At 37.5% G+C, this 26,279-nt stretch overlaps 1 protein-coding gene across 2 annotated transcripts in view; it reads left to right on the top strand.

Moving 5' to 3' along the window:
* Window positions 1-25,806, top strand: part of ARHGAP25 (Rho GTPase activating protein 25) — a 118,060-nt gene extending 92,254 nt beyond the window's left edge. For both annotated transcript variants that reach the window (XM_074207962.1, XM_074207971.1), the window contains exons 6-11: window positions 4,303-4,435; window positions 8,838-8,911; window positions 10,705-10,826; window positions 14,082-14,278; window positions 16,825-17,339; window positions 20,499-25,806. In XM_074207962.1, coding sequence (XP_074064063.1) covers window positions 4,303-4,435; window positions 8,838-8,911; window positions 10,705-10,826; window positions 14,082-14,278; window positions 16,825-17,339; window positions 20,499-20,712 — 1,255 coding nt within the window. In that variant the 3' untranslated portion in view covers window positions 20,713-25,806. The remainder of the gene's footprint in view (window positions 1-4,302; window positions 4,436-8,837; window positions 8,912-10,704; window positions 10,827-14,081; window positions 14,279-16,824; window positions 17,340-20,498) is intronic.
* Window positions 25,807-26,279: the final 473 nt, after the last annotated feature.

Below are 26,279 nucleotides of genomic sequence, written 5' to 3'. Positions count from 1 at the left end.
GATTGGGAGAGCCAATTTTTAAATTTTCAGAATGAATATTTACACTTTGAAAGTAGAAAGATCAGGGCTTGGTTTATTGTTTTGTTTATTGTTCTAGTTATAAGAAAGGGATGGAAAATGTCAATAACACAGATTAAATATAAAAGTGTCACTTATGCATTTTCTTCTTAAAGAGCTTGTGGTTACACATTTTTCCTGGTATACCTTGGATTTAAGGTTTAGATAAAACTGAATTTTAATGTGGCACTTGTCATCCACTTAGCGGTGATCAGTGGGTTCTTAAGAGTCATTGCTTTTTGTCAGAGTTGGTCTAAGAGTCATTGTAGAGCTAAAAGTCTAGCAGGAAAAAGAAAAAAAATTATTTAAAGGACATAATAAGTCATATATCTGTAGAATTTAAAGCTAAACAGGAATGTAAAGATCATTTAGCCCAATACTGACATTTTATGAATAGGGAAACGGAGATATTAAAAAATGCAAAGCAAAGTATTACATGAATTTCATGAAGGAAGATTGTTTTTGACTTGGATAAGAGGGCATAGGCCCTGGAAAGGATTCCTGGAGGAGGTGGTATTTCACTTGGACTTTAAAGGAGAAGTAAGACTTCAGCAAGTGATGAAGGAGAGGGAGGATATTATAGATATAGAATAGGAAGAACAAAAGTTTGTAGATAGTCAAACAGAGGTGTGTTGAAGACACAGTTTGACTAAGTTATGGAGTATATAGCAGAAAATAATAGGAGAACATGTTTGAATGAAGTTGGAAAGCCAAGTCATGATTATGGAAAACCAAGTCAATCAATCAATCATTCAAGAAGTATTTATTAAGTGTCTACTATAAGTCAGACACTGTTTTAGACACTTGGAATACAAGACAAAAATGAAATGGTCTCTACCCTCAAGGAACTGATTTTCTTTTTGGAATTTAGGAGTTTAAACTCCAGTGGAAAGACACAGGAGATTTTTAACCAGAGAAGTGACAAGACAAAATCTATACATGAGCAATATTCTGGCAATAAAGTCTTAGATCACTGTACTCAGTATCAGTTATTGGGTTTTAATACTTGCTATTTATTCCATTAAATAACTAAATAACCTTGGTCAAGTTTTTCTAAATCTCTGGTCATCAATTTCCTCATCTGAAAAATGAGAGTGTAATATTAGCTAGCTATTAAGGTTTTTTGTAGCTCTCTCTATGTTTTTGTTTTCATAAAATAGATAGCTAAAATTCTGTCTTTGCTGGATATAGGTAATCAGTCACAAGTTTGCCTAAGAAGTAGACCATGTACTTTGGCAGGTTCCTCTCCTTGTTCACAGAGTATGTAAAACATGTCCTTTTGACTGAAAGATATTGGTAGACCACCTGCCTTGTGTTGCAAGCAGGAATTATGTGTGAGAAGAGGGAAAAATCCCCCAGTTCATTATATTGAGTTCAGAGGATTGAGAACTGGAGACAACCTTAGAAATCTTGTGAATTAGATTGTAATCTCCTTGAGGGCAGGGACCCTCTTTTGCTGCTTTTTGTATCCCCAGAAATTAGCATAGTACCTAACCTATATCAAGCCCTTAATAAATGTTTATTGATTGACTGATAAATTTTGACATCTTACAGGGGGGGCCCCAAAAAAGAAAATGATTTTCCCAATATCATGCAACTATTGTATAGTAGAACCAGAATTCTAGCAAAAAGTCCTTTGACTCAAATCCACTGCTCTTTCCACTGAAATAGGAAATGGTTAGCTCAGTAGTTCCCCCAACTCAATATTCTTATGTTAGGATTGGTACTATAGATTGAGAACTTTTTGATGATTGCTCTTAGAGGAAAGATCTATGATGTTGAATTCAGAGGACATCAACTCAAATCTTAGTTATGAGCTGTATGATCTTGGACAAGTCACTTAACTTCTTTTGAACTCAGGTTCCTCATCTATAAAACTACATGATATGTAAGGTCTATTTCAGTCTATTATCTTTTTTTTTAGGGTTTTTTTTGCAAGACAATGGGGTTAAGTGGCTTGCCCAAGGCTACACAGCTAGGTAATTATTAAGTGTTTGAGGCTGGATTTGAACTCAGGTACTCCTGACTCCAGGGCCGGTGCTCTATCTACTGCACCTATCCACAGTCTTATGAAGTGACCTATCTAAAATAAAACAGCATGTTACTATCAGAACAAGAACTAGAGACCAAGACTCAGCTCTTGACACCCAGTCCAGAATTCTTTCTTCAATTTGAGATAGTTTCACTACCTTTTTAATAATCCTAGAATAAATCTTCCATTTATTTAGAATTGTCACCATCCCAATAAGTAGTCAAGGAGATAAATTGGATGGTTTGTGTCTATTTAAATCAATCAATTAACCAAATAGTTATCAAGGCATACAACACCTTAAAATCTAGTTATGTGTCTGAAACCACAGGATTATCAGCTCAGAATCAGAGGTGGTAGGTTAACATGCAACCGCCATGAAAGGATGCTATCTTGGCAGCAAAGTCACATGAGACTATGATAGATAGTGTGGTAGGGTGGAGACCTGTGTTTAAATGCTAGCTTGGACACTGACCAGCTATATGACTACACATATATTATTTTCCTTCTCTGGGACAGAGTTTAACCATCCATAAGACCCTCATGGTACCACCTACCTTGTAGGCTAATATGAAGGAAGTATTTTGTAAGCCCATAAATTTTATACAAGGTACTATTGTAAACTAGTACTTTTGAATCAGTTTCCCCAGATTCTGTCTGATTTTAGATCAGTGCTATGTATGCTCCTTTCTTCAGACTGCTTAGGCTCAATTACCCTGCTTACCCTATGCTTGACCTGGCATGGATTCTTGTTTATTCTCTCAGATCTTGATTTAGAGAGACCACATTTTCCTTCCTTGGGAGGGTTCCCCCCCAGGGATTTTCTTAATTGACCCCCAGTCATTGGCATGGTGCCCCATCTCTTCCCTTCAAAGCTGATAAAATGAGATTAATACTCAGGATGGAATTAAAGAAAAATGCAGTACCACATAATGCGGCTTGGTACCAGTGCAGTATAGAGAAGAAAAAAATGTGTGACCTGTTGTAGTCAGGTGAGGATCTGGAAGATCTGCATGGGTAGATCATCTGATGTCTACATTTTACATTTGAGGAACCAGAGATCTTAAATGACTTGCCCAAAGTCACACAGATAGCATGTGGAGAAAAACTTGTGTCATCAGATTCCAAATCTACTTTTGTGGAAGAAGTAGGACTTGAGTATAGGGAGTAAGATTTGGAGAGGTGATGGGCATTCCACTTTTAAAAATTTATGTCCAAATTTTAGCCCCTTGTCTAACTACACAATGCTCCCTAGGCATAAGAATGAATGGGAGGTTCATTTTTTTTGTCCATGGGATCATCAACTTATAAATTTGAATTCGTTTTAAAGAAGAAGGTAAAACCTTAGCGGAACCTTGAGAAGCAGGATGTACAGTGGAAAGATGATTGGGCTTAGTGTCAAAAGACCTGCATATAAATCCTACCTCTGACACTGGTTAACTAGTGGATAAGACCTTCACTTTGTTAAACATCAGTTTTTTCATCTTCAAAATAAGGATAAATGATATTTCCATTAGTCAAGTGAATGGTTTTCTGAGCTATAGAATTTTCATATTGATATTTTACCATATTTCATAAGATGCTATAGGACACTAGCATAAGTTGCTACAGGTGTGATGGATTCCTGGGAGGAAACTGTTTTGTAAACATATAAAGTGCCATAGAAATGAGCACTTGACAGAGTCAAGAAAAGGACCCAGATCTGCCAACTCCCTCTTTGCATACTGCTGACTTCATAGGTTTAATGCTAAAAGGTTAGGATACCTTTTCTTTTTTTTGAAATATGAGGGTCCAGTAAGTGTGAACTACATCTTAGATTTCAGAATATTGCTCTAAGATTTCAGTTGTGGATGCTGATAGCCAAGGGGAAACATATATTTCAGGCTTGGAAGTTTACTGTCATGTGAATGGTTTTCTGGACTATGTGGTTACACATTGAACTTTTACCATATTTTATAAGGACATTATAGGACATTGGCATAACATGCTCCAAGTGAGATGGATTTTTAAAAAACATTCTTACTGTTACAATAGAAATCAAAATAGGGTAAGAGGGTCTTTAAGGTCAGTTAGCTGTCACATTCCAGATTCTTTGATCTAAGGACTCTTCTGGTTCTGAAATTTCATGTTCTATTGTCTGAAGTCCTGTTCATTGTAAAGATTCCATAATGTGAACTTAAATGTTTCCTTTTAAATTGAGTTTACCTGTCTTGCAGAGATACAGATGTCCATACTGTGGCCTCCCTGTTGAAGCTCTATCTTCGAGAACTCCCTGAACCTGTGGTGCCCTGGAATCAATATGAAGGATTTTTGTTGTGTGGCAAACTTATGAATGCAGATGAATCAAAGGTATTTTTGTGTGGTCCCTGGGTCTGTTTTTTTTGCACATAAAGGAATTAATTTCTTCATTGGAAATTATTCTAGGAATCAATTATTGCTCAAATTAGTTCTAAAGCAGGTTCAATTTTTTAAAAAATCCCATTTAGGACAAAATGGCAATTACTTCTTATGTGACACTGGATGTCCTCTCTTATGAGTCTCTTAAGCCCTCACTCCAAATTCTATGATTGTATGGAGGTCTATAATCTTGTTACACATTTATATCTATACTCATCTATATACATATATATATATATATTTTTTTTCCCCCCAGAATTCTAGAAATAAGAATTTTTTGAAAAATGACACCAGACTTTCTTTTATAAGGGAGAGTATCTCCCCTCTCCCAGCCTAGTAAAAAGTTCTTTGGAGATTGTTAAATCTAAGGGATTATAAAATCATAGGGCCTCAGAGGTCATTTTTACAGGTAAGGAAATTAAAGAGTAGAGGAATTAAGTTTCTGAAGGAATATCTGAACTCAAGTCTTCTTGACTCTAGGTTTCATATTTTGCCACTGAATTTTTCTCTCGATATGAATGACATTTGCCACAACAGGTCTCTCAGGACTGTCCTTGATCGTTGAACTACTGAGAGGATCTGAGTCCATCATAGTAGATCATTTCACAAACACTGAATTTTTAAAAATTAAAATATTTAATTATTTTTTCCAACTATATGCAAGTTTTCAGTGATCAGTTCTTTTGCAAGGTTTCAAGTTTTACATTTTCCTCCCTCCCTCTTTTCTATCCTCCTCCCAATGACAGAAAGAAAGCTTACACAGACTATCCAAGTATAACCATAGTAAACACAGATCCATATTAATCATGCCACTGATTTTTAATAGTATTTTCCCACTTACATGGAAAAACATTTTTTAGGGTTTTTTTCTTTTTTGCAAGGCAAATGGGGTTAAGTGGCTTGCCCAAGGCCACACAGCTAGGTCATTATTAAGTGTCTGAGGCTGGATTTGAACTCAGGTACTCCTGACCCTAGGGCCGGTGCTCAATCCACTGCGCCACCTAGCCTCCCTGGGAAAAACATTTTTTACATTCATTTTTACAAAATTTTGAGTTCCAAATTTTATTCCCTTCCTCTCTCCATTCCCCTCTTCCTAAAACAGTAAACAATTTGATATAGGTAATATATGACCCACTGTGAATTTGGTGCCTATCTGCGATGCAATTAAAATGGCATGAATTTGTTGGTCAGTCTTTCCTTATACAGAGCCAGCATCTGCTTCTCTTCTCCTATCATCCTTTGCTTTGCTCTGGGGTCCAGCTGAATTAATCTAATTCCTCTCTTACTATCTGAGAGTCCTCTGAACACTTGAGTCCTCCTAGTACTTGTCCTTTTTCATGTTGACTTCCCTAGGGCAGGTGCTTCCTCACCTTCCACTCCTTCACCAGCTCACTCTGACATGAAGTGCAGTGACCTCCCTCTCCCAGACCTATTACCATGCCTGTTCTCCCTGCTTTCTCCAATTTCACTCAAAGGCACGATCAGGAACTCTTTTCCAGCAGTAGGGGACCTTGCTAATCAGACTCTCCTCCATCACCTCAAACCCTCACTACCCACTGTTTCTGCCTCATAAAGATATTTCTTGTTATGGTTATTATGACCATTGTAACCGGGTGTATTCAGAAGGTATGCTTACAGCCTCTTTTGTTATTTGATGGAGTAGAATAAAGTTAAAGGGGGGAGGGGACAGAGGACTTGTAAATGGGTGACTATCTGTAAATTATAATGAAAAGAATATGGGACTGTGAATCAGGGTCCTGGGGTCTAGAACCAACTGTGCTGCTCATTTACTATGTGATCTTGGGTTAAATTCTCTTGTCCTCAGTTTCCTTCACTATAAAACAGGGGATAGGACAAAATAATCTGTAAAGTCTATCTGACACGAGATCCTATGATCCTATGGGGTGATAATTTTGAAACTAGCTCTTTAAGAAGTGAAATGAATAGCTGGTGCTAAGAGAGAGCAAGCTGTGGTTTTTCACTAGCAAAGGACTGGTTTTTTTTCCCTCATCCTTGATAATATACCCATGAGCAACAATAAACTCATTGTAGTCAGATTAAAAAGTTAACCACAGATCCCCCCCCTCAACATTTCTAAAAAAACTGAGGTTGCCCAAAGGAAGAACAAGCAAATTCTCTTGTTACCAAGATGTAGATAATCCTTTGGTAGATTTAGAGAGTAGTTTTTTTTATTTTTTATTTTTCAAAATTTCCTTCATGTTTAGGTCCCTTTTGACTCTGGTTCCCAATTAAAAAGAACTCTGACTACATGATAAAATAGAAGGAGCCTGGGGTCTGGATTCTAATTCTCTGTTTTACCAAGGAAGATGAGTTTTAGAGATAGCTAAGTTAAATACACAATATAATTCTCTTAGTTGGGATTTTCTGCTGTCCCAATGAATAATCAGATTCAGAGCTAGAAGGGACTGTGGAGTTCATTTCCAACCCTGCAAAATAAAGATGAAGAAATCAGATAAGATCTGGTAGTCTTTTATTTCTAACAATTACCAAAGAGGAAAAAGCTTTTCAGCCATCTTAGAGATTTCCCCCAGAAGTCCCTTTTATTCTCTGGCCCAAAATAGTTTGATTTTCATTTCCTGCCTGAAGCGAAGTGTAAGAAATTCTGAAGAAATAACTTTCATTTGCCTTCTCCATCTAATAATAAAACTATTTTTCATTTAGTTAATTTGCAATAAAACTACTTGCATTTGTGGGCAAGTAAATAACCTTTTCATAGTCATTACTTATATATCAGTTCCTTTGAAATTCAAAAAACCCTGATGATTTGGTTTTTTGGATATTACCTTTCCTTTGAAAGACAAGGAAAAGGCGCTATTTAGGAAGGGTTCTTGATTTGCCTTATAGCCTAACAGATAAATGGTGACTCTTTGTTGTAGCTCTTTGAAAGTTTGCAGAACACTTTCTTCATTGCAAAGTGCCAGTATTTTTTCCTTTAGAAGGGAAATGAGATGCCCTGGGATCATTTAGCTGGTTAGCTGGTTAGATTCCAGGTGAGAATTCAAAGCCAGAAAGTCCAGTAAGACTTTCCATTATGAGATGTTGATGATATCCATTAGGGCTTTCTTTCTTCAGACTTCTAGCTCAGTGTTCTGGAGATCTGTGTTTCTCTTGTTGTTGAATTTTTAAAAATATCTTGGGTGGAAGTACATTAAGTTACATATGATGAAAAAGCTGTATAGAACTGGGTGTAATTAACTCACACATTGTATGATGAAAGTCAGGATCCAAAATCACATTGACAAGATAAACATTTTGGTGCGTCAAATTAGATGAGAATGAACAGAGAGAAATAACAGAATGCTATTGTCTTAGTAGAATGTGATTTTAGAATTACATTACTAATTAGAATAATGCCCTTCTTGAAGGCAGGGACTGTTTGATTGTTTGTATTTGTATCGCCAGCTCTAACATATGGTAAATATCCTTTCCATATTACTCTGTCTCACTGGACTGTTGTGAGTAAAGTTTTTCAAAAACTTTCATCCAATTTGATTTAATCAACAAATCATAGGCTCATAGGCTCAGAACAAATCATAGAATCATGGGACCACAGTTTTCAAGCTGGAAAACAACTTAGAACTCATTTAGTCTAACCTTCCCATTTTTAGATAAAGAAACTGAGGTCTCAGAGAAGTTAAATGACTTGGGAACTAAGTGGCAATGCCAGTATTCCACCCTCAGGTCCAGTCTTCCTGCTTACTATGCTATTCTGCCTACTAATTCAATTGAATCTGTGTTTATTAAGTGTCTACTCTGGGCATACAAAATAGGAAAAAACCTGAATATATAAATTTAAAAAACCAAACAGCCCCCTACCCTCATGGAACTTAAATATTCCTGGAACTTCAAAACACTAGGAAATATAAGCTATTATAATATGAACTTTAGGATTGGGAATATATATATATATATATATATATATATATATATATATACTATACATCTATATACACATAATATAGGTGTCTATATGTATATGTTTATGAATGTGTATATCTATATCTATCTATTTATCTATCTATAAAACACTTCAATTTTCTCCTTTGTAAAGTTAGGAAGTTGGACTAGATGAAATTTAAGGTTCTTCCAATTCTAGATCTATGATCCTCTAATCCTTCCTTCTAGATTGGACACTACCACACTGATGTTGTGACCTTATTTTAAAATTTCCTGGAGACCTCAGGGCTGCTCATGTCCCTTGGAATCATTCCAATTTTCATAGTGAATCTCAAGAGTCCTTGCTTGAATTCATAGAGTATGATATCTATATATCTATATATTTATCCTCATACACACATATATATTTATAATTTTTCATTTTGATTCTCTCTAGGCACACCAGGAGCTGATGAAGCAGATTTCCAGTCTTCCCAGAGACAATTACAACCTTTTGAGTTACATCTGTAGGTATGTGTTCTGCTGGCTTGGCTGGGAAGATCAAAAACCTAAAGATATAACTTTCCGGATTTTCAGTGAGATCAGCAGGAAGCACTTTTGTAATAAAGAGGTTGAAATGTTTGGGGCCCACAGTGATAGACTCCCATAAGGGACCCTGAGCCAGAATTTCTTCTGTGGAACCTCCTTGATCTCACATGACCTTCCTAATAATGGCAGCCTTCTAGTATTGACTAGATAATTAGGTGTTAAGAAGGATCCAAATGTAAATAGGGATTAGATCAGATGATTTTTTTTTTTTTAGTTTTTGCAAGGAAATGGGGTTAAGTGGCAATTATTAAGTGTCTGAGGCCAGACTTGAACTCAGGTAATCCTGACTCCAAGGCCAGTGTTCTATCCACTGTGCCACCTAGCGGCCCCTAGATTAGATGAATTCTAAGGTTTCTTCACACTCCAACCAAGGTTCTGTGTGGTTTTGGGGGTTAATTGGTTGTGTCTACTCCTTCCCCTGAAGACCTTGACCCTAATGGTGCTTACAAGTTCAAAAGACTGGGTTTGAAAGGCAGAAACTCAGAAATCTCAGATGCCAGTAAATTTAGAGTAGGAGTCCTGGGTTCAAATTTCATCTTTGGGATATGTTTTATATATGTTTGATAAACACACATACACACCTTACATATACTGCATATATGACACAATATCTGACATTGGGCACTCCTCTGGCCTCAGGTTTCTCCTTCTTAAAATTAGGAAGTTGGACTAGATGACCTTTAAGATCCTCCCCATTGCAGCTCTTTGATCCTATGATTGTTGTGACCTTATTTTAAAAGTTCCTGGAGTAACAATTATTTTGCTATCTTCCTTGGGGAATCATTCCATTGTTCACAATGAACCTCAAGAGTCCTTCCCTTGAGTCCATGGAGTATATAAAATATGATACTTAATAATATGTTGTTTGGTCATTTTTAAATTGTGTCTGATTCTTTGTGATCTCATTCAGGGATTTCTTGGCATAAGACATTGGAGTAGTTTACCATTTGCTTTTTTAGTTCATTTGATAGATGAGGAAACTGAGGCAAAGAGGATTATGTGAATTTGCCCTGGGTCACAGAGCTAATAAGTAATTGAGATGTGATTTGAACTCAGGCTTCCTGAGCCTTCCTGACTCCAGGCCTAATACTCAATTCAGTGCACCACTTAGCTGCCCTTAGTAATATATTAGCTATTGATTTTATTTTTTTTACTAATCTATGCAACTTAATAAATATTATATTAAATACATACTGAATGCTTCGTATACCACATATATATTTTGTATATTTGTGTATACAAAAGAAGATCTGGACCCAATTGGCTAAGTATTCTTAGACTGAAGTCTCTAATCTATGGAATCATTCCCTCTTAATTTTCCTTTTCTCCTTCAAGAAAAAGCAAAAACAAACAAACAACAACAAAACATATTTTCATTCATTGTCATTTCTAGGTTTGTAAATGTGAGAACTGCTAAGAAAGGGAGAGGTAATGGAGGGAGGAATGGAGATTATAAAAATAGATGAAAGGCCAGGTGAGATCCCACCTCTCTTTCCTTTTCCCAGTGTTCGAATAGCATCTCTGTATACTCCATGCTGGTACCTGTACTCCCAGAAGATTTTAAATTAGCACTAGAGTATTTTTCATTAGTGAAATTAAAGACATCAGTGGTGAGCTAAATCCCTCAGACCTAATACTAGGAATTTTGTAGACATCATGAAGGCTTTATTTTGCTAAGCTAATTTTCCCCGTGGAATGTATTTTTTTTTTGTTAGGTTCCTACATGAAATCCAGTTGAACTGTGCAGTTAATAAGATGTGTGTGGACAATCTAGCCACTGTGATTGGCGTGAACCTTATCAGGCCCAAGGTAGAAGATCCTGCTGTGATCATGACAGGTATGAATTGGCTCATGAGACAGAGCAATTTGAAAAAAAATCCATATATAAATCTATATTTCTATATCTAAACATATAAGCAATATCTGTTATATACAAAAACAAGTTTTATATTCTCTCTCTACATATATATATATATATATATATGTATTATTTATACAAAAACAAGTTGGACTAGATGACCTTTAAGATTCTTCCAATTCTAGCTCTAAGATCCTCTCTCCCTTTCTTCTAGAATGGACCCCACAACCTTAACATTATTGTAACCTTACTTTAATAAATATAAATATTTATATTTACATATTATTTATCATATGCATATTAAATAACCTATACACTATTATTTGTTTCTCATATTCAATGAAGATAACATCATTTATATCCCTAAATGATGTGACACTTCTCTAGACATATTTATTTTGCAAACTCTAGTCCCATAATGTTTGTTATACATATACGTTCTACGTAGATCTGCATTTGTGACATAGTGGCTGCAAGACCAGATTTCAACTATTTGCTCAGATACTAATTGATTATGGATAAGTCATCAGATCCCTTTTAGCCCCATTTCCTCATTTGTCAAATGAAGAAGGTGAACTCTATATTTTTGAGGACTCCTTTAGCTCTAAATTTATGATCCTATGACATGAAATTTCTGGTTATTAGTAATAAAAATGCCTGTTAGAGGTAGGATGGTGCAATGGAGAGAGAGAGCTTTGGCATATGGAAGATCTGGATTCAAGTCTTGTTTCTGACACATATTAGCTGTGTGTCCATGGCCAAAGTATGTAACTTTAGTGCCTCCAAGTAACTTTCTATAGATGATCCTCAAGAGGGAAGATGTTTGCTCCACTTATCATGTATAATCTTTATGCACTTATCAGATGCATGTGTCTCTTATGGGTTTGTGTTTTATCTCCTATTAGACTATAAACTCAAGAAAGGCAAGGACCAAGTCTTATTTAAACACAAGAAATATCTAATAAATGTCTGTGGAGTTGAACTGAATAGTACTTTACAGTTCTGCAAGTAAATCTTATATACTATCTTATTTAAATTCCTTGAGATCAAGGGTTGTTTCATTTTTATCCTTATATCCTAACACCTTTCAAAGTCCTTGGTGCCTAGTATGTATGTAAGAAATGTTTGATAATTGATTGATTGATCTACTTATCAATAGTTTGAGATAGCAGGGTGATTGTCTCTCCATTTTACAGATGAGAAAAATAAGGTTCTTAAGGATAGAAGTGATTTCAATGTGGCAAAATAGACAGGGTAAAAAATCAGCATTTTCTAATAAAATGTAAGTTCTTTGAGAACAAGTTTCACTTCACTTTTGTTTTTTTTGGAGGGTTTTTGCAAGTCAGTGGGGTTTAGTGACTTGCCTACAGTCACACATTCTCATCTTTATTTTACAATTTAGGAAAGTGATCTCACAGCAGATAATTGACTTGCCATAGGTATAATTTCCAAATAGACAGAGCCAGATTAGACCCAGGATCATTTGACATCTCAATTCCTAATGCCATTCTTTCCATTATATCTGATAATATAAGATGTTTGGGTGACATGGAGGGATGGTCAGGATATTTGGGTTTTATTTTCTCACTTGGTGACTGACTACAAAGCTGAACCCAGGTCATCTCAGTTTCAGAATTTCAAACTAGAACCTTAGTGATCAAGACCAACTACATTTTACAGAGAAGCAAACTGAAGCTTAGAACTGAGAAATAAACTTGCATGGATTCACAAGTGAGGACTGGAGTGGAATTGAAGTCCAGGTTCTCTGGTGATTCTTCTCAGATTCTCCAAATCTGATGTTTCTTAGGAAGCTGTAGTTAGTGTTGCACCAACCTCCCTGTGACTCCTCAGCTTTTCTAGGGCTAGATATAAGGAAAGATAGCACTCTCAGCATACCTGATCTGATCGTTTCCATCATCCTGTGTATATTGGGAGGCTCAGAGGAGGAATAAATGAACTCACCATATAGAAATTGAGAACTTGATCCAGAGCAATGGGTTCCTAGTCACAGGAGCTGATACAGACATTTGTCCTTCCTTATCGAAGAAGACCATGACATTAAGGAGATGATGCCATGACATGCACATGAATGGGATCTGAGTGAGGGGGCGCTGTGCTGAGTCACCAGTCTCACTTTCTGTTCTGGAGTCATCTGTGTCCAGTGGTCAGATATGAACCAGAACATCTGGAGATGGCCCTGGATGTGAGACAATCAGGATTAAGTCAGGGTTAAGTGACTTGCCCAAGGTCATAGAGGTAGTAAATGTCTAGTGTCTGAGGTTGGATTCAAACTTCCATCCTCCTGACTTCAAGGTCAGTGCTCTATTCACTGTAACCTAGCTGCCCCCATGGGAATTAAAAGTCATAGATGCAATTGCCCCTAATCCAAAGACTCATACAGCTGTTGTGGGATTCATAGAGCCTGATGAAATATAGTATTTTAATATTGAAATTAGAGACTTGTACAGGTTGGAAGCTACAAATGGAAGAACCACAATTGACCAGAGAGTTACAGTTTATGGATACCAGGCTGAGAGATATACAGAAATTAAATAACACTGACTCTTATTTCTACAGATCATTAAAGTAGACAAAGTATTTTTCACATCTCTGTGAGACAAATAGTATAAATATTTTTTTGTCCTGGGTTTGGATGAGGAACTAGATTCCAACAGGTCAAGTAATTTGTTAAGGATCAAATAGCTTTGAATTCAGGTTCTCCCACAGCAAATCCACTGTACTTTCTGCTTCCTTCCATGGCTAAGAAGACCATGCTCTTTTGTTCATGCAAGTGAAAGCAAAACCTTTTACTCTTCCTATCCCTCAATGAGTTTGGGTGGGCCTACCTTTCTTGAGGTAGCATGCATCCCAGTTTGAATGGGGATTAGTACCTAGGAACCAATGAGGAGCCAGAGCATCCTAGGGGAGGACTGCTACTGGATTTTCCCATTTGTATTATCCAGAGAGATTATTAGAGAGAACTTAATCTTATATAAAACTGGTATATCTTTTGGGGATGTGGAACCCAGATTGAAATTTATAGGTTTCCGCAACTTGGATTTTCTAATATTGGGTTTTCTTAAAGTGGGAACATGAGTGGCAAATGCACACATAGATCACAATTTTGGATTGCAGAAAGACTGCCGGTATTACTAGGATTTCATTCAGTTATATGAATTCAGGATATTGTGTTTGAGGATGCCTGAAACTATTTTGCCATGTCTTCTCTTTCAGGGACTCTCCAGATACAAAGAGTGATGACCATGATGATTCGGGACCATGAAGTACTCTTCCCCAAATCCAAGGATACTCCTCCATCTCCACCTACCCAGAAACATGACTCCAAGAAGTCTCCAGTGCCTCGGAGTTCAGTTGGCTGGGATGCTGCTGAGGATTCCTCCATACCTCAAACAGATAGTTTTAATCAGATGGTAAGGTACAATTTATCTCAGAGTAGAAAAGCTCTCTTATTCATGTCACTTTGATCAATCCACTGCTTTATTCTAAACAGTCCAAAACAAAGATCCTCTTTAACTCACTATTTTAAGAAACACATCTCTTCTGAACTAGAAGAGAGCTGATCTGCCTAATTAGTTTCCCTGTAACTGGTCTATCTTTTCTAATATATTTTTCACATTATTGTTAAAATCATCTTCCTTGGGCACAACTCTGTGTACCTCCTTTCCTCAATAATCTCTCATGGTTCATTATTGAATGAATGGGGATGGATGAATGAATGATAAGGCATTCATTAATGCTTACTATGAGTGATTATGTTAAGAAAGAATATATTTCCTGTGCTCAAGGTGTCTAATTGGGTTGTATTCTATCATTAGAATGGGTAAAGACAGTATATATGGGGAGCTGAAAAATACAGAGGGTAGGGAATCCAGTATGGATCCAAAATGGTGACTAAAAAGTGATATGAAGGTCTGGTTTCAAACAAGATAAAGTAAGAGCTCACTTACTGGAGCCCAGGGTGCTTCCAGAAACCCAGTCCTATTCCATATAGGAAAAATACAAACTTCTTGATCTATTATTTAAGCCACTGCACAGTCAGGTTCTCCACCTACCTTTTCAGGCATATTTCTTGTTATTACCATAACTTTAAATTCTAGCTAAACTAGTTCATTAATCATTTTTCAAAATGCAAAACTTCATTATTTTCTTCAAATTTAAAAAAAATGTTCAGTTCTAAATTCTCTTTCTTCTAATCTTTTTCTCCCAACTAAACTCATTGAGGTCAGAAATATCCAGTATATATATATATATATATATATATATACATACATACATATATATACACATATATACACATATATACATACATATATACATATATGTATATATACATATATATGTTAATATATAAAATCATAAAATATAAACATATTTCCCCATTTAGTCATATTACAAAAAGGTAAGAAATACAAAGAAAATGAAAATGAAATATGCTTCAATATATTTCTTAAGACTCCTCACAAGTTATTTTTCATCTTTGAAATGCATTCTCTTTTTAATCTGCATTTCAGAATCTTTGTTTCCCTTCAGTGTTTAGATAGCACATCTTCTCTATGAAGTCTTCCTTGTGTTTCCTTCCCCAGGTATTTGTTAGTATTATCTTAAGTGAGACAATCCCTGTCCTCAAGGAGCTTCTATTCAATTGGTGGGGATATATATATATATAACTTATTCATGAATAAGTATAATACAAAGTAAACTAAGAAGAGAAAAATCAAATGACTAATCAATAAACATTTATTAAGCATTATTCTTTGGGCCAGAATTGTGCTAAGTTCCTGTTCTCAAGGAGCTTACAGTCTAATGGGGAGACAATATGCAAAATATACAAAGCAAGCTATTATATATAGTAAAACAGGAAACAAGAAAAGTACTAACACCCAGGTATAAAGAGAAAGTCTTCACGAAGGAGATGATTCCTTAACTGGACCTAGAAGGAAAAGAAGAATTCTTAAATTTCCTTCATTTATGCTTATCTATATACCTGGTATCTACCTCTATTGAAAGGTGGGCTCTTTGAGGGCAAGTGCCATTTGATTGTTTTCTTTGTATTTTCAGCACCTAACATACCTAAGGACAAAACACAACTCCCTGGCCACCACTTTCCTAAATGTTAGATTCTGATTTCTTCCTTAAGTTCCTTTATTGGCATTGATTACTTTCCTTTTGTATTTCATATTTCTTCCCAGTCTATATTTTGTTGTTGTTCAGTCATTTTAATTGTGTCTGGACTCTTTGTGATGGCATTTGAGGTTTTCTTGGTAAAGGCAGTGAAGTGGTTTATCATTCCTTTTCTGGCTCATTTTATAGATGAGGAAACTGAGGCAAACAATTAAGTGAATTGTTCAGAGTCTTGTAGCTAGTAAGCTGGATTTGACTTAGGAAAATAGTCTTTTTGATTCCAAGCCTAGTGTTCTGTCCATTGTGCCACCCAACTGCTCTTTGCAATTTCACTTTCCAGGAGGTATGGGCACACACCCACAGATACACACTCCACAAAAGCTCTATTGTCCAAAGAAGTTTGCTAGTTTGAGTCTGTATCCAAAGAGGTTCAAAAATGTGTTACTTATAGAATCACAGAATTTGATACACACCCACAGATACACACTCCACAAAAACTCTATTGTTCAAAGAAGTTTGCTATTTTGAGTCTGGACCCAAAGAGGTTCAAAAAAGTGTGTTACTTATAGAATCACAGAATTTAAAACTGGAAGGGACCTTTTTGAGATCATTTGGCACAAGCCCATGATTTAAAAAATGAAGAAACTGAGATCCAGAGGCAAAGCTAAGGAACTCTGATGGGCAGAACCAGATTTGATAAAGAAAAGTAGTTATTATTAGGAGACCCATAAACAATGCAGTCAGGGAGGGACATTCATTTTCAAATTTCTGATTTTTATCTTGGCATTATTGAGCTGGTTAAAATCCAGTTAACATTTGAGGTTTTATTTTTCAGACCAGTGATGCCGATAGCAACAGTTCCACTGGCCTAAAGGGAGCTGACTTGGAATTGGAGACCAGTAAAATCTCTAGGGAGCTATCAGGATCCTGGAAGCTGCAATCTCGAAAAAGGACTCAAACGCTTCCAAACAGGAAGTGTTTCTTAACTTCAGCTTTTCAACATACCAACAATAGCAGCAAAGTGGAGATCTTCAACACAGAGTTCTGGTCCCCCTCCCCAGAAAGCAAAACCAGCGGGCACAAAAGAACTCTGTCACAAGGTCTGCAGCACTGTTCAGACTTGGAGCCCACTTCCCCAGACAAAAGCGTCCTCACCTGCTCATCGTCTGCTGGGCACATAACAAACCCAGTTGATTCCCAGTCATCCTCCAAGACCAATGCTCTGACCAGTATAAGCCCTGAGGATAAAGGGTCTGCTCTGCAGGACCAGGAGTCCCTGCAGAAGGTGATTGAAGAACTCACAAAGAAAGTAGAATCTCAAAAACAGGCCTATGAGGAACGAATAAAAAGGTAAGACAATGGGCAGATAATGTGGCAGAAGACATTCAACAGGCTGGCTATGAGTATGCTCTTTTGAAGCCCAAAGAGTACTGCCATTTGTCATCGGAGCTTGCCATACATGAAAATCACAGCATCTGGGGCCTCCTTTAGGAAAAGGTCTCTTTATTATAGAATTTAGTTATTTGCTTCAAGATTTGGAGACATCCCTAACTAGCAAATTTTGTGTCTGAGGCAAGCTCTGCAAAATGTATTTTTTTTAAAAGACTAATAATGTTGGGTTGTGACCTTGGGATATTTTATTTTGCCTAAAATCTTCTCCTTTCCCTGACTTTGCTATTACTGTTGAGTGCACCACCATTCTCCCAATCACCCAAGGTTCAAAACCTCAGGATTGTGCTGGATTCCTCATTCAACCTCATCCCACATATCCATTCTGTTGCCAAGACCTTCATAATATCTTTAGTATATATATATATCCCCTTCTCTCAGTTTACACAATCAAATCTCCTGTTCAGGTCCTCATTACTACATGCATAGACTATTTTTAGAGGTAAAATTTATTAGTTTATTTTTTCACAATTGCATGTACAATCAATTTGCGGTATTTTTTTTTGAAATTCTAAGTTCCAAATTTTCTTTCTTTCAATTTGATTAGCTGTGTGACTTGGGCAAGTCACTTAACCCTGATTGTTTTGCATCCAGGGCCGTCTCTTGTTGTCTTGATCCATATCTGTCCACTGGACCCAGATGGCTCTGGAGGAGAAAGTGAGACTGGTGACATAGCACAGCATCCTCTCACTCAAATTTAAATCATGTACTTGTCATGACATTATCTCCCTGATGTTGTGTCTTTTTTGGAAATGAAGGACAAACAATCAATTTGATATAGGTTATATAGAGCCTGGACTATTGTAAGAATCTCTTTTCTTAGTTTTTTTTTTTTGCAAGGTAATGGGGTTAACTGGCTTGCCCAAGGTCACACAGCTAGGTAATTATTAAGTGTCTGAGGCTGGATTTGAACTCAGGTCCTCCTGACTCCAGGGTCAGTACTCTATCCACTGCACCACCTAGCTGCCCCCAAGAATCTCTTTTCTAATTGGTTTCCCTGTCTCAAGTACCAGTCCATTCTCCACTTAGCTGCCAAAGTGATATTTCTATTTTTATGTATATGTGTATGTGGGGAAGTGGGGTTAAGTGAATTGCCAAGGTCACACAGCTAATAAGTGTCCTATGTCTGAGGCTGGATTTGAATACAGTCTTCCTGACTTCAGGGTTGATGCTCTATCCATTGCAGCACCTAGCTGCCCATAGTGTTATCTTTCACACACATTCATGATCCCTTTCCCTATACCTCAGTAAGCTCCCTGATCAAACATAAAATCTTTTGTATTTTTAAGTACTTTATAACCTGGATCACTTTTACATTTCTTGTCTTTTTATACTTCACTCCCTAATACGTGTTCAATAATCCAGTAAAACTTGCTTCATGCTGTTCATCACACAAGAAGACTTCATCTGATAATTAATGTGCTTTTTCATGGACAGTCCCACATGCCTAGAGTATTCTCTTCACCTCCTCTCTTGACTTTTTTCAAAACTCTGCTCAGATTCTGCCTTCTTCAAGAGGTCTTTTCTCCCACCCTTCAATACCTTCTAAGATTACTTTTCCTAGATAGAATATCTATCTAATTGAGAATTAGGAAAGGCTTGGGGAGAGGGGAAAGAAAATAATTTCTGTTTGGAGATGTTGAGTTTGAAGATGCCCATGGTACAACTGGTTCAATGTGTGACTATAACTGGAGAGAGGCTAAGGTTAGATATGTAAATCTGGGAATTATTTGCATAGAGATAATGAAATTCACAGAACCTGATGAGAGCATCAAATAAAATAGTATAGAGTTAAAAGAGGGTCCAGGACAGTTTTGGGGAACATGCACAGTTAGTGGGCATAACATAGCTGAATAACCAGAAACAAAAGTAAAAATAGATTGGATAGATAGAACAGAATCATGAAAACTTAGTGAAGAGGAAGTGTCCAGGAGGAAAAGATGATTAATAATGTTAAATACCATAGAGAGGTCAAGAAGTATGAGGATTAAGGAAAAAGTCATTAGAAATTTCCAATTAAGAGATCATTTATAGCTTTGCAGAGGGCAATTCCAGTTGAATTATTGATTCAGAAGCCAGTTTATAGAGGGCTAGCTTTTTAAAAATAATTTGTTTTTATAAGTATTTGTTGACTCTCTTTCCTTTGCCCCTCACTATTGCGCAATTTTTTAAAAAAGGAAAAACCCCTCAAGATCAAATTCCTACATTGGTTAGTTTTTTTTGGGGGGGGGCGTTGTAAGACATTAAGGTTAAACTTTTCCAAGATCAAACAGCTAGTAAGTATCAAATGTCTGAAGCTGACATTTGAACTCAGGTCCTCCTGACTCTGGGGTTAATGCTCTAACCACTGAGTCACCTTGCTATCCCCAAATGGGCACTTTCAAAAATGTATATCTCATTCATTTTAAGTTCATCAGCAGGAGATTGCTGATAGACTAAAAATAATAAAGAGGTTTGGGAGAATAGTAAGGGCAATTTGCTAGAGAGGTTGGGAAGACATTTGCATATTTTTAAATATTTATTTACATATATGGATAAAAATATAATTAAATTCAAAATAGATATAAAGGAATGAGGGAAGGTACAGTTAAAACTGAAGGAATCAAGCAGAGCTCAAACATAGGTACTTTACTTAGAACATGTATATTTTGCTTTAAAGCATTTGATCCCAAAGGGATTTAGGACATTAAGCATAAACTGTTAAAGTGGGAATGAACCTTAAAGATCATCTTCTTCATTTCACAAATAACTAAACTGTATCTCAAAGAAGGTATTTTTGATCCACAAGTGGCAGAGTCTGGATTTGACTCCCAACTATATTGGTCATGGAGGAGATGGGATTTAATTAATCCCTGAAGCATGGGTAGGATTTGGCTGAATGGTCAGAGGCAGGGGTAAATTGAATGCTAACAAGAAGTTAATTGTACTGGTGTTGGGAGACTGGGAGGTCACTGGTTGAACAAAGGCATGGGAGAATGCTTCTTGGGGAAGAGCTCTGGAAGAGTCTAAAGACAGTCCCTAAGGTTGTCTCATCTCTTTCTTTCTTCCCATCTTCTGTAGCCTGGAGAAAGAGAACTATGATGTTTGGGCCAAGGTAGTGAGACTAAATGAAGAATTGGAGCAAGAGAAGAAGAAGACTTCTGAACTGGAAACCAGTTTTCAAAATATGAAAAGCTCAAGGGAGGAAATGAAGAAGAGGAACAAGGTCCTGGAGGAGGAGCTCAAAGAGTGTGCCAAATTGAAGTTGACAAAGGAGCCCATTTCAAATGCTTGATGTTGGAGAGGTAGAGGATGCCATTTAGGGCACAGTCTGACTTCTGGGAGGACCTAGGGTGTGATGTAGACACAATTGCCTCTCATTCCTGTTAAAGGACTTGGAAGCAAAAGTACTCCTTGTGAAAGAAAAGGAAATCAAAGAAAAGTCTTCATCTCTTTCAGGAAGTTAACTTGGTGGTCTACAGAGAATGTGGCAGAAAGGCTGCCACATGGATGTTCCATTGGTTGAGTTTGGAAAGGGATAAGACCTTTTTCTCAGAATGAGTGAAGATGTCAGTTCTTCTAAGTGAATATTTCTGACTGAAAGAATTCTGGACAAACTGCAGTTCAGTTGATTCTACACCACTGGGTTTTGTTTTCTCAATTCTCTGAGTCCTGACAAACAATGACAGTCAATCAACTTTTGTTTATCTCTAATATAATTGAGATGTCTTTTTCTTCTTTCAAGTTTGAATTCCTTGCCATTGCTGTCTCAAATATGAGGCGTTATGACACGGTGGGACTCAAGGCCTTGGTTCAAGTCTCATCTTTGACTTGTACTGGTTGTATAACTCTGGGCAAGTCCTTTACCTTTTAAATGCTCCTACTAAGTACACTAGGATTCTTTCTAAGACTAGTCAGAGATGGTACTGATGATACATTGATAAATTGAGTTTTCTCATCTAAGTATTCTTTATATCAATGAAATCAAAGCTTTGGTCTTGTCTTTGATGGTGTCAAATAAGATCCTGAGTTACTTCCTTATCATTCAATAAATACAAATCTTAAGAATTGGAAACTATCCTAGATAGACAAGCTTGGGACCTTAGAATGTGTTTGGTACAATTTATAATTTTACAGATGAGGAGACTGAAGTCAGGGAGGAGATGCACTTCCTGATGGCAGAGAACAAGTCAGTGGCAGAGTTGGGTCTAAAACCCACGTCTTTTGCTTTCCCATTCAATGTTTTTTCCATTGTCCTACACTGCTTCTGCAAGATGGTGAATCCGCTGGAAGAAAATATAAATGATTTCAAACTGTTTGTATTCTCTATTACCTTTATTATAGTGGGCACTCACTACTCCTTCTCCATAACAGGGACTGGGTTTTATCTTGGTGGAAAAGATCAGTGAGCTGCCTTGGAAGGTAAGGAACTCCAGTCCCTGGAGGTTTCTAAGTAGAAGCTGGATCACCATTGCCTAGGAGTTTTGGAGAAGGGGCTTCCTCTTGAACTAATGGGCATTAAGAGAACTGGGATCCTCTGACTCTGCAATAGTAATAATGCACATTAAGTCAATAAGAATTTATTGAGCACTTGTGTGCCAGGCACCATTCTATACCTATTTTGGGGATATAAAATTAAGACCAAAAGCATTTCTGTCTTTAAGTCAATAAGCATTTATTAGCACAGGCAGTATTCTATATCTATTTTGGGGGTATAAAACCCAAAACAAAAGCATTTCTGCCTTCAAGTCAATAATTATTTATTAAGAACCTATTGTGTATCTTAAACATTTGGGGTACAAAGGACGACAAATGGTGGTCTCTGCTCTCAAGTAGCTCATGGGGAGACAACATACTCACAGAGACAACTTTGTACAAACAAGATACAGACAGGATAAACTAGAAATAATCTCAGAGGCAAGGCAACTAGCATTAAGAATATTCTAGCAGTTCCATGTCATTGTAGCTGAGTTGGCTGGTTTTTCTTTGTGGAGCCAAGAGGAGAAAGGTCTGGGTCAGGACCAAATGCTGAAGTTAGGATCCTTTGGTCTCTGGCCTTTAGTCCAACCTGGTTGTACAGTCTTTAAATCCACTGTACTTATCCCTGTGTAAATATTTTCTTAGAAAACAATCTGATGTCTAGGAGGTTGACACCTTGGTAGGAATTTAGGGTCCTGTATTCCTTCCTCTTCTGTACTTCCCCACATTTGCATTTTCAGCACTATGGACTTTGTCTCCTGAAAACACATCCAGGTTTTAGATGGGGGGCCAGGAAACTGATGAGCAGCAAGGTAATAAAGTGGATAGACCACCAACTCTGGAGGTCCTGAGTTCAAATTTGACCTTAAACACTAGTTGTATGATCTGGGCATGTCACTTAACCCTGTTTGCCTCAGTTTCCTCATCTGTAAAATGAACTGGAGAAGGAAATGGCAAACTACTCTATTATCTTTGTCATGAAAACTCCAGATAGGTTCACAAAGAACTGGATACAACTGAAACCACTCAAGATGTAAATCTATATGTATGTGTGTGTGTGTGTGTGTGTGTGTGTGTATGTGTATGAGTGTGCACACATGTGTCAATGCAAACATACACACAAGGCAGCTAGAGGGCACAATGGATAAAATACTGGCCAGGAGGACTCTAATTCAAATCTGGTCTCAGATCCTTTCCTAGATGTATGACCCTAGGAAAGTCACTTAACTTTGTTTCCCTCAGTTTCCTCATTTGCAAAGTGAGCTGGAGAAGGAAATGGCAAATCACTCCAGCAAATCTGGCAAGAAAACCCCAAATAGGGTCATGAGAGTCGGAGCAACAACTCAACAATCTCAAAGAGTTGGAGGTGATTGTCTTCAGCCTTGCTCTGACCCCATGAAGCTGACCGCAAGGACCTATTTTGTCTGTCCTGGAAAGGGTATGGCCTTTGTGGAGATTTTTTTAAGGTCCCTTACAGTTTCATTGCCTCTATGAGAGGGCTTGCTTGCCTCCCGGACCGGTTCTCAGGTCACTGCTTCTGTAGTTGGCCACTAGGTGTCAGCAGGAGAGCAGAGGTCCATTGGTGATGTTGAGGGGTTTCTAAGGCAATCACGGCATCCTCCATTCTCCACTCTGGGTTCTGCGTCTTTGCTCTTTTCCTTCCTTGGCCCTTCTCTAAAAATCCGTGTTCTGTATCTCCCTTCTCTAGAAGGCAACTTGGAATAGTGGATAAGGGATTGGACCTGAAGACCTGCTTTCAAAGACCCATCTTAGATACCTGCTAGCTTTGCCCCAAGTCATTTACTTCTTTCTGCCTCCATTCCCTATTCAGTAAAATGTGGGGATTGGACTTAATGATTTCTAAAATTCTCTTCTAAGCTTATGATTCTATAATTAAAGAGAAATAACTCACATTTACAACAACACTTTAAAGTTTACAAAACCCCTTTCCTTGAAACAGTTACAAAAGCCTTTCTCCTGGAATTTGCCCTAAACAAAGACAAGAACTTGCCAACTTGAGTTACTTTTATGGGACTGGGAAGAAGGAAGGATGGTGGTTGTTGTCTTTATTCCTTCTATCTGACTTTCCTTAGCTCCATTTGGGGTTTTCTTGGCAAAGATACTGAAGCGGTTTGCCCTTTCCTTCCTTAGCTCATTTTACAGATGAGGAAACTGAGGCAAACAAGGTTAAATGACTTATTCAGGGACATTCAGCTAGTAAGTGCCTGAGGTCAAATTTGAACTCACGTCTTCCCAATTCTAGGTCTGGCATTCTATCCAAATCATTGCAATTTTAAAGATAAGGAAACTAAGTCTCAGAAAACTGAAGCACTTTGCCACAGATTACTCAACTTGTAAGGTTTACAGCCAAAACTTGAAGTCAAGGCTTCTGATTTCAAGTTCTGTTATGCTACACTAACGTCTATTTTTTCTTTATTTTAAAAAATAAATTTTCATTGATATGTTTTATTTTAAATCACTTATATTTTCTTATATGTGCCTGCTGTTATGCCCCTCCTAAGATTAGTCCCTTTATAACAAAGAATAAAAAAGGGGGGAAACAGTTGAACAAAACCTAATCATCATATGAAAGAAGTTTAACATTTATGAAGCATTGAACACTGCAGACCCCTCATCCTTGTAAAGAAGTTATATACTTCTCATATCTTTTCTTTGCCTAAAGATATTCAGTATTTGCACAGTATTCAGTTTTGGTTTTGTTCTTCTATTTACAGTCTTGCAGTTTTGTATATTGCTTCCTATTTATTTGTACTTCACCTTTCATTAGTGCAAAAGTTTTCCCTTATATCTCTGGTGGAAGGGAATTATAGAATCAGAGATAGCTTGTTAGACCTGCAAGGAATGTTAGAAATAATTCAGTCTAACATTTTCATTTTAGAGATGAGAAAAATGAAGCCCAATAATAACAATGTTTTCCATATACTGTGATAAGTGCTTTACAATTATTATCTCATTTTATCCTTATGTAGTCTGGACTTGTTTGACTAACATGGAGCAAACTGTGACCTTATCATGTGGGTGGAAGTAGTCTCCTTGATTGACCCAATCCACCATCTTTCACTGCCCTCTCTTTGGCTAAGCATAGAAATCAGGAACTGACCAGTAGGAGGGTGGAACTGGCCAGTAGGAGGGTGGAACTGGCCTCCCCCTGCTGTCCTCTTCTTACCTCAGCTCCAAGAAATAGGACTGGGGCTGTTTACTTCTGTTCTCAGTTGCTTATCCTCACCTTCAGGTGCCAGATGTGATCCTCATGGACTTGGGAGTTCTAGTCATGGCAATTTTTTGGGAACAAGTTTGTAAGAGTGGGGAGGGGAGTGGTGGCTAGGTGGCGCAGTGGATAAAGCATCGGCCCTGGAGTCAGGAGTACCTGGGTTCAAATCCCGTCTCAGACACTTAATAATTCCCTAGCTGTGTGGCCTTGGGCAAGCCACTTAACACCATTTTCCTTGCAAAAAAAAAAACCCTAAAAAAAAAGAGTGGGGAGGGGACAGAATGGAAGCCCTTAGAAGCCAAGAGTGCCTGGAGCCAGCCCAAGGAGAGTCTGGATTTGGAACTGGGATGGTGTGTTACAGGAACAGAGCTAAACTATGAACCCAATCCCTACTCAGAGACTGAAGTGGTACAAAAGGGGAAGGGGTGGACTCTAAGTAATCACTTGACTAAATGGATTTTCCATTCTTTCTTAGTCCTCCAGGCTCTACCTGGATTCAAAAGTTTTTATTAAGCATTTCCTGTGTTCTCTTCCTGTGCTAAGTGCTAGGGGTAAAAACAAAAACAATAAAAATAAAAGCAAAAAATACTGTCTGTTCTCAAGAAGTTCACATTCTAAAGGGGGAGGCCACAAATAGAGGAAGTTTCAGTTGAAAGTCAGCTAAAAAGACCTGGTGTTCTAAGGGTATGGGGAGTGGGTGGGGAGGGAAGACACAGCCAGCCTGGAAGCTCTTGGGCTTACTTATCCTTGGGCATTTGGCAGGTGGTTGATGGGGATGGGTATGGATCTTTTCTCCACAAGAATTCTTCCCCTTGATGATGATGATGACTCTGAGGACCAGGATTCTGGGATTATGATGAAATTCTCTTGGTTTGTGCAGTCTAGGACATAGGCTGTTTCCAGCAGAGCCTGAAGGGGTGGTGGTTGAGGTGCTTGCTGCTGCTTAGTGTTCTCATATAGTGATCATTAAGTAGATAGAACATTGGACCTGCAGTCAAGAAGATTAGAGTTCAAAACTGATTCCAGATACTGCGTGATGCTGTGTAAGTCACTTAAAACTTTAGATTTGCCTCAGTTTCCTTAACTGTAAAATGGGAATACTCATAACACCCACCTCTCACAATTGTGAGGATCAAATGAGATAATATGCT

This window comes from Macrotis lagotis, chromosome 1 (assembly GCF_037893015.1).
Source record: "Macrotis lagotis isolate mMagLag1 chromosome 1, bilby.v1.9.chrom.fasta, whole genome shotgun sequence".
NCBI lineage: Eukaryota > Metazoa > Chordata > Mammalia > Peramelemorphia > Peramelidae > Macrotis > Macrotis lagotis.
The sequence above is the reverse complement of the archived record's forward strand: the minus strand, read 5'-3'. Positions and strand labels throughout refer to the sequence as shown.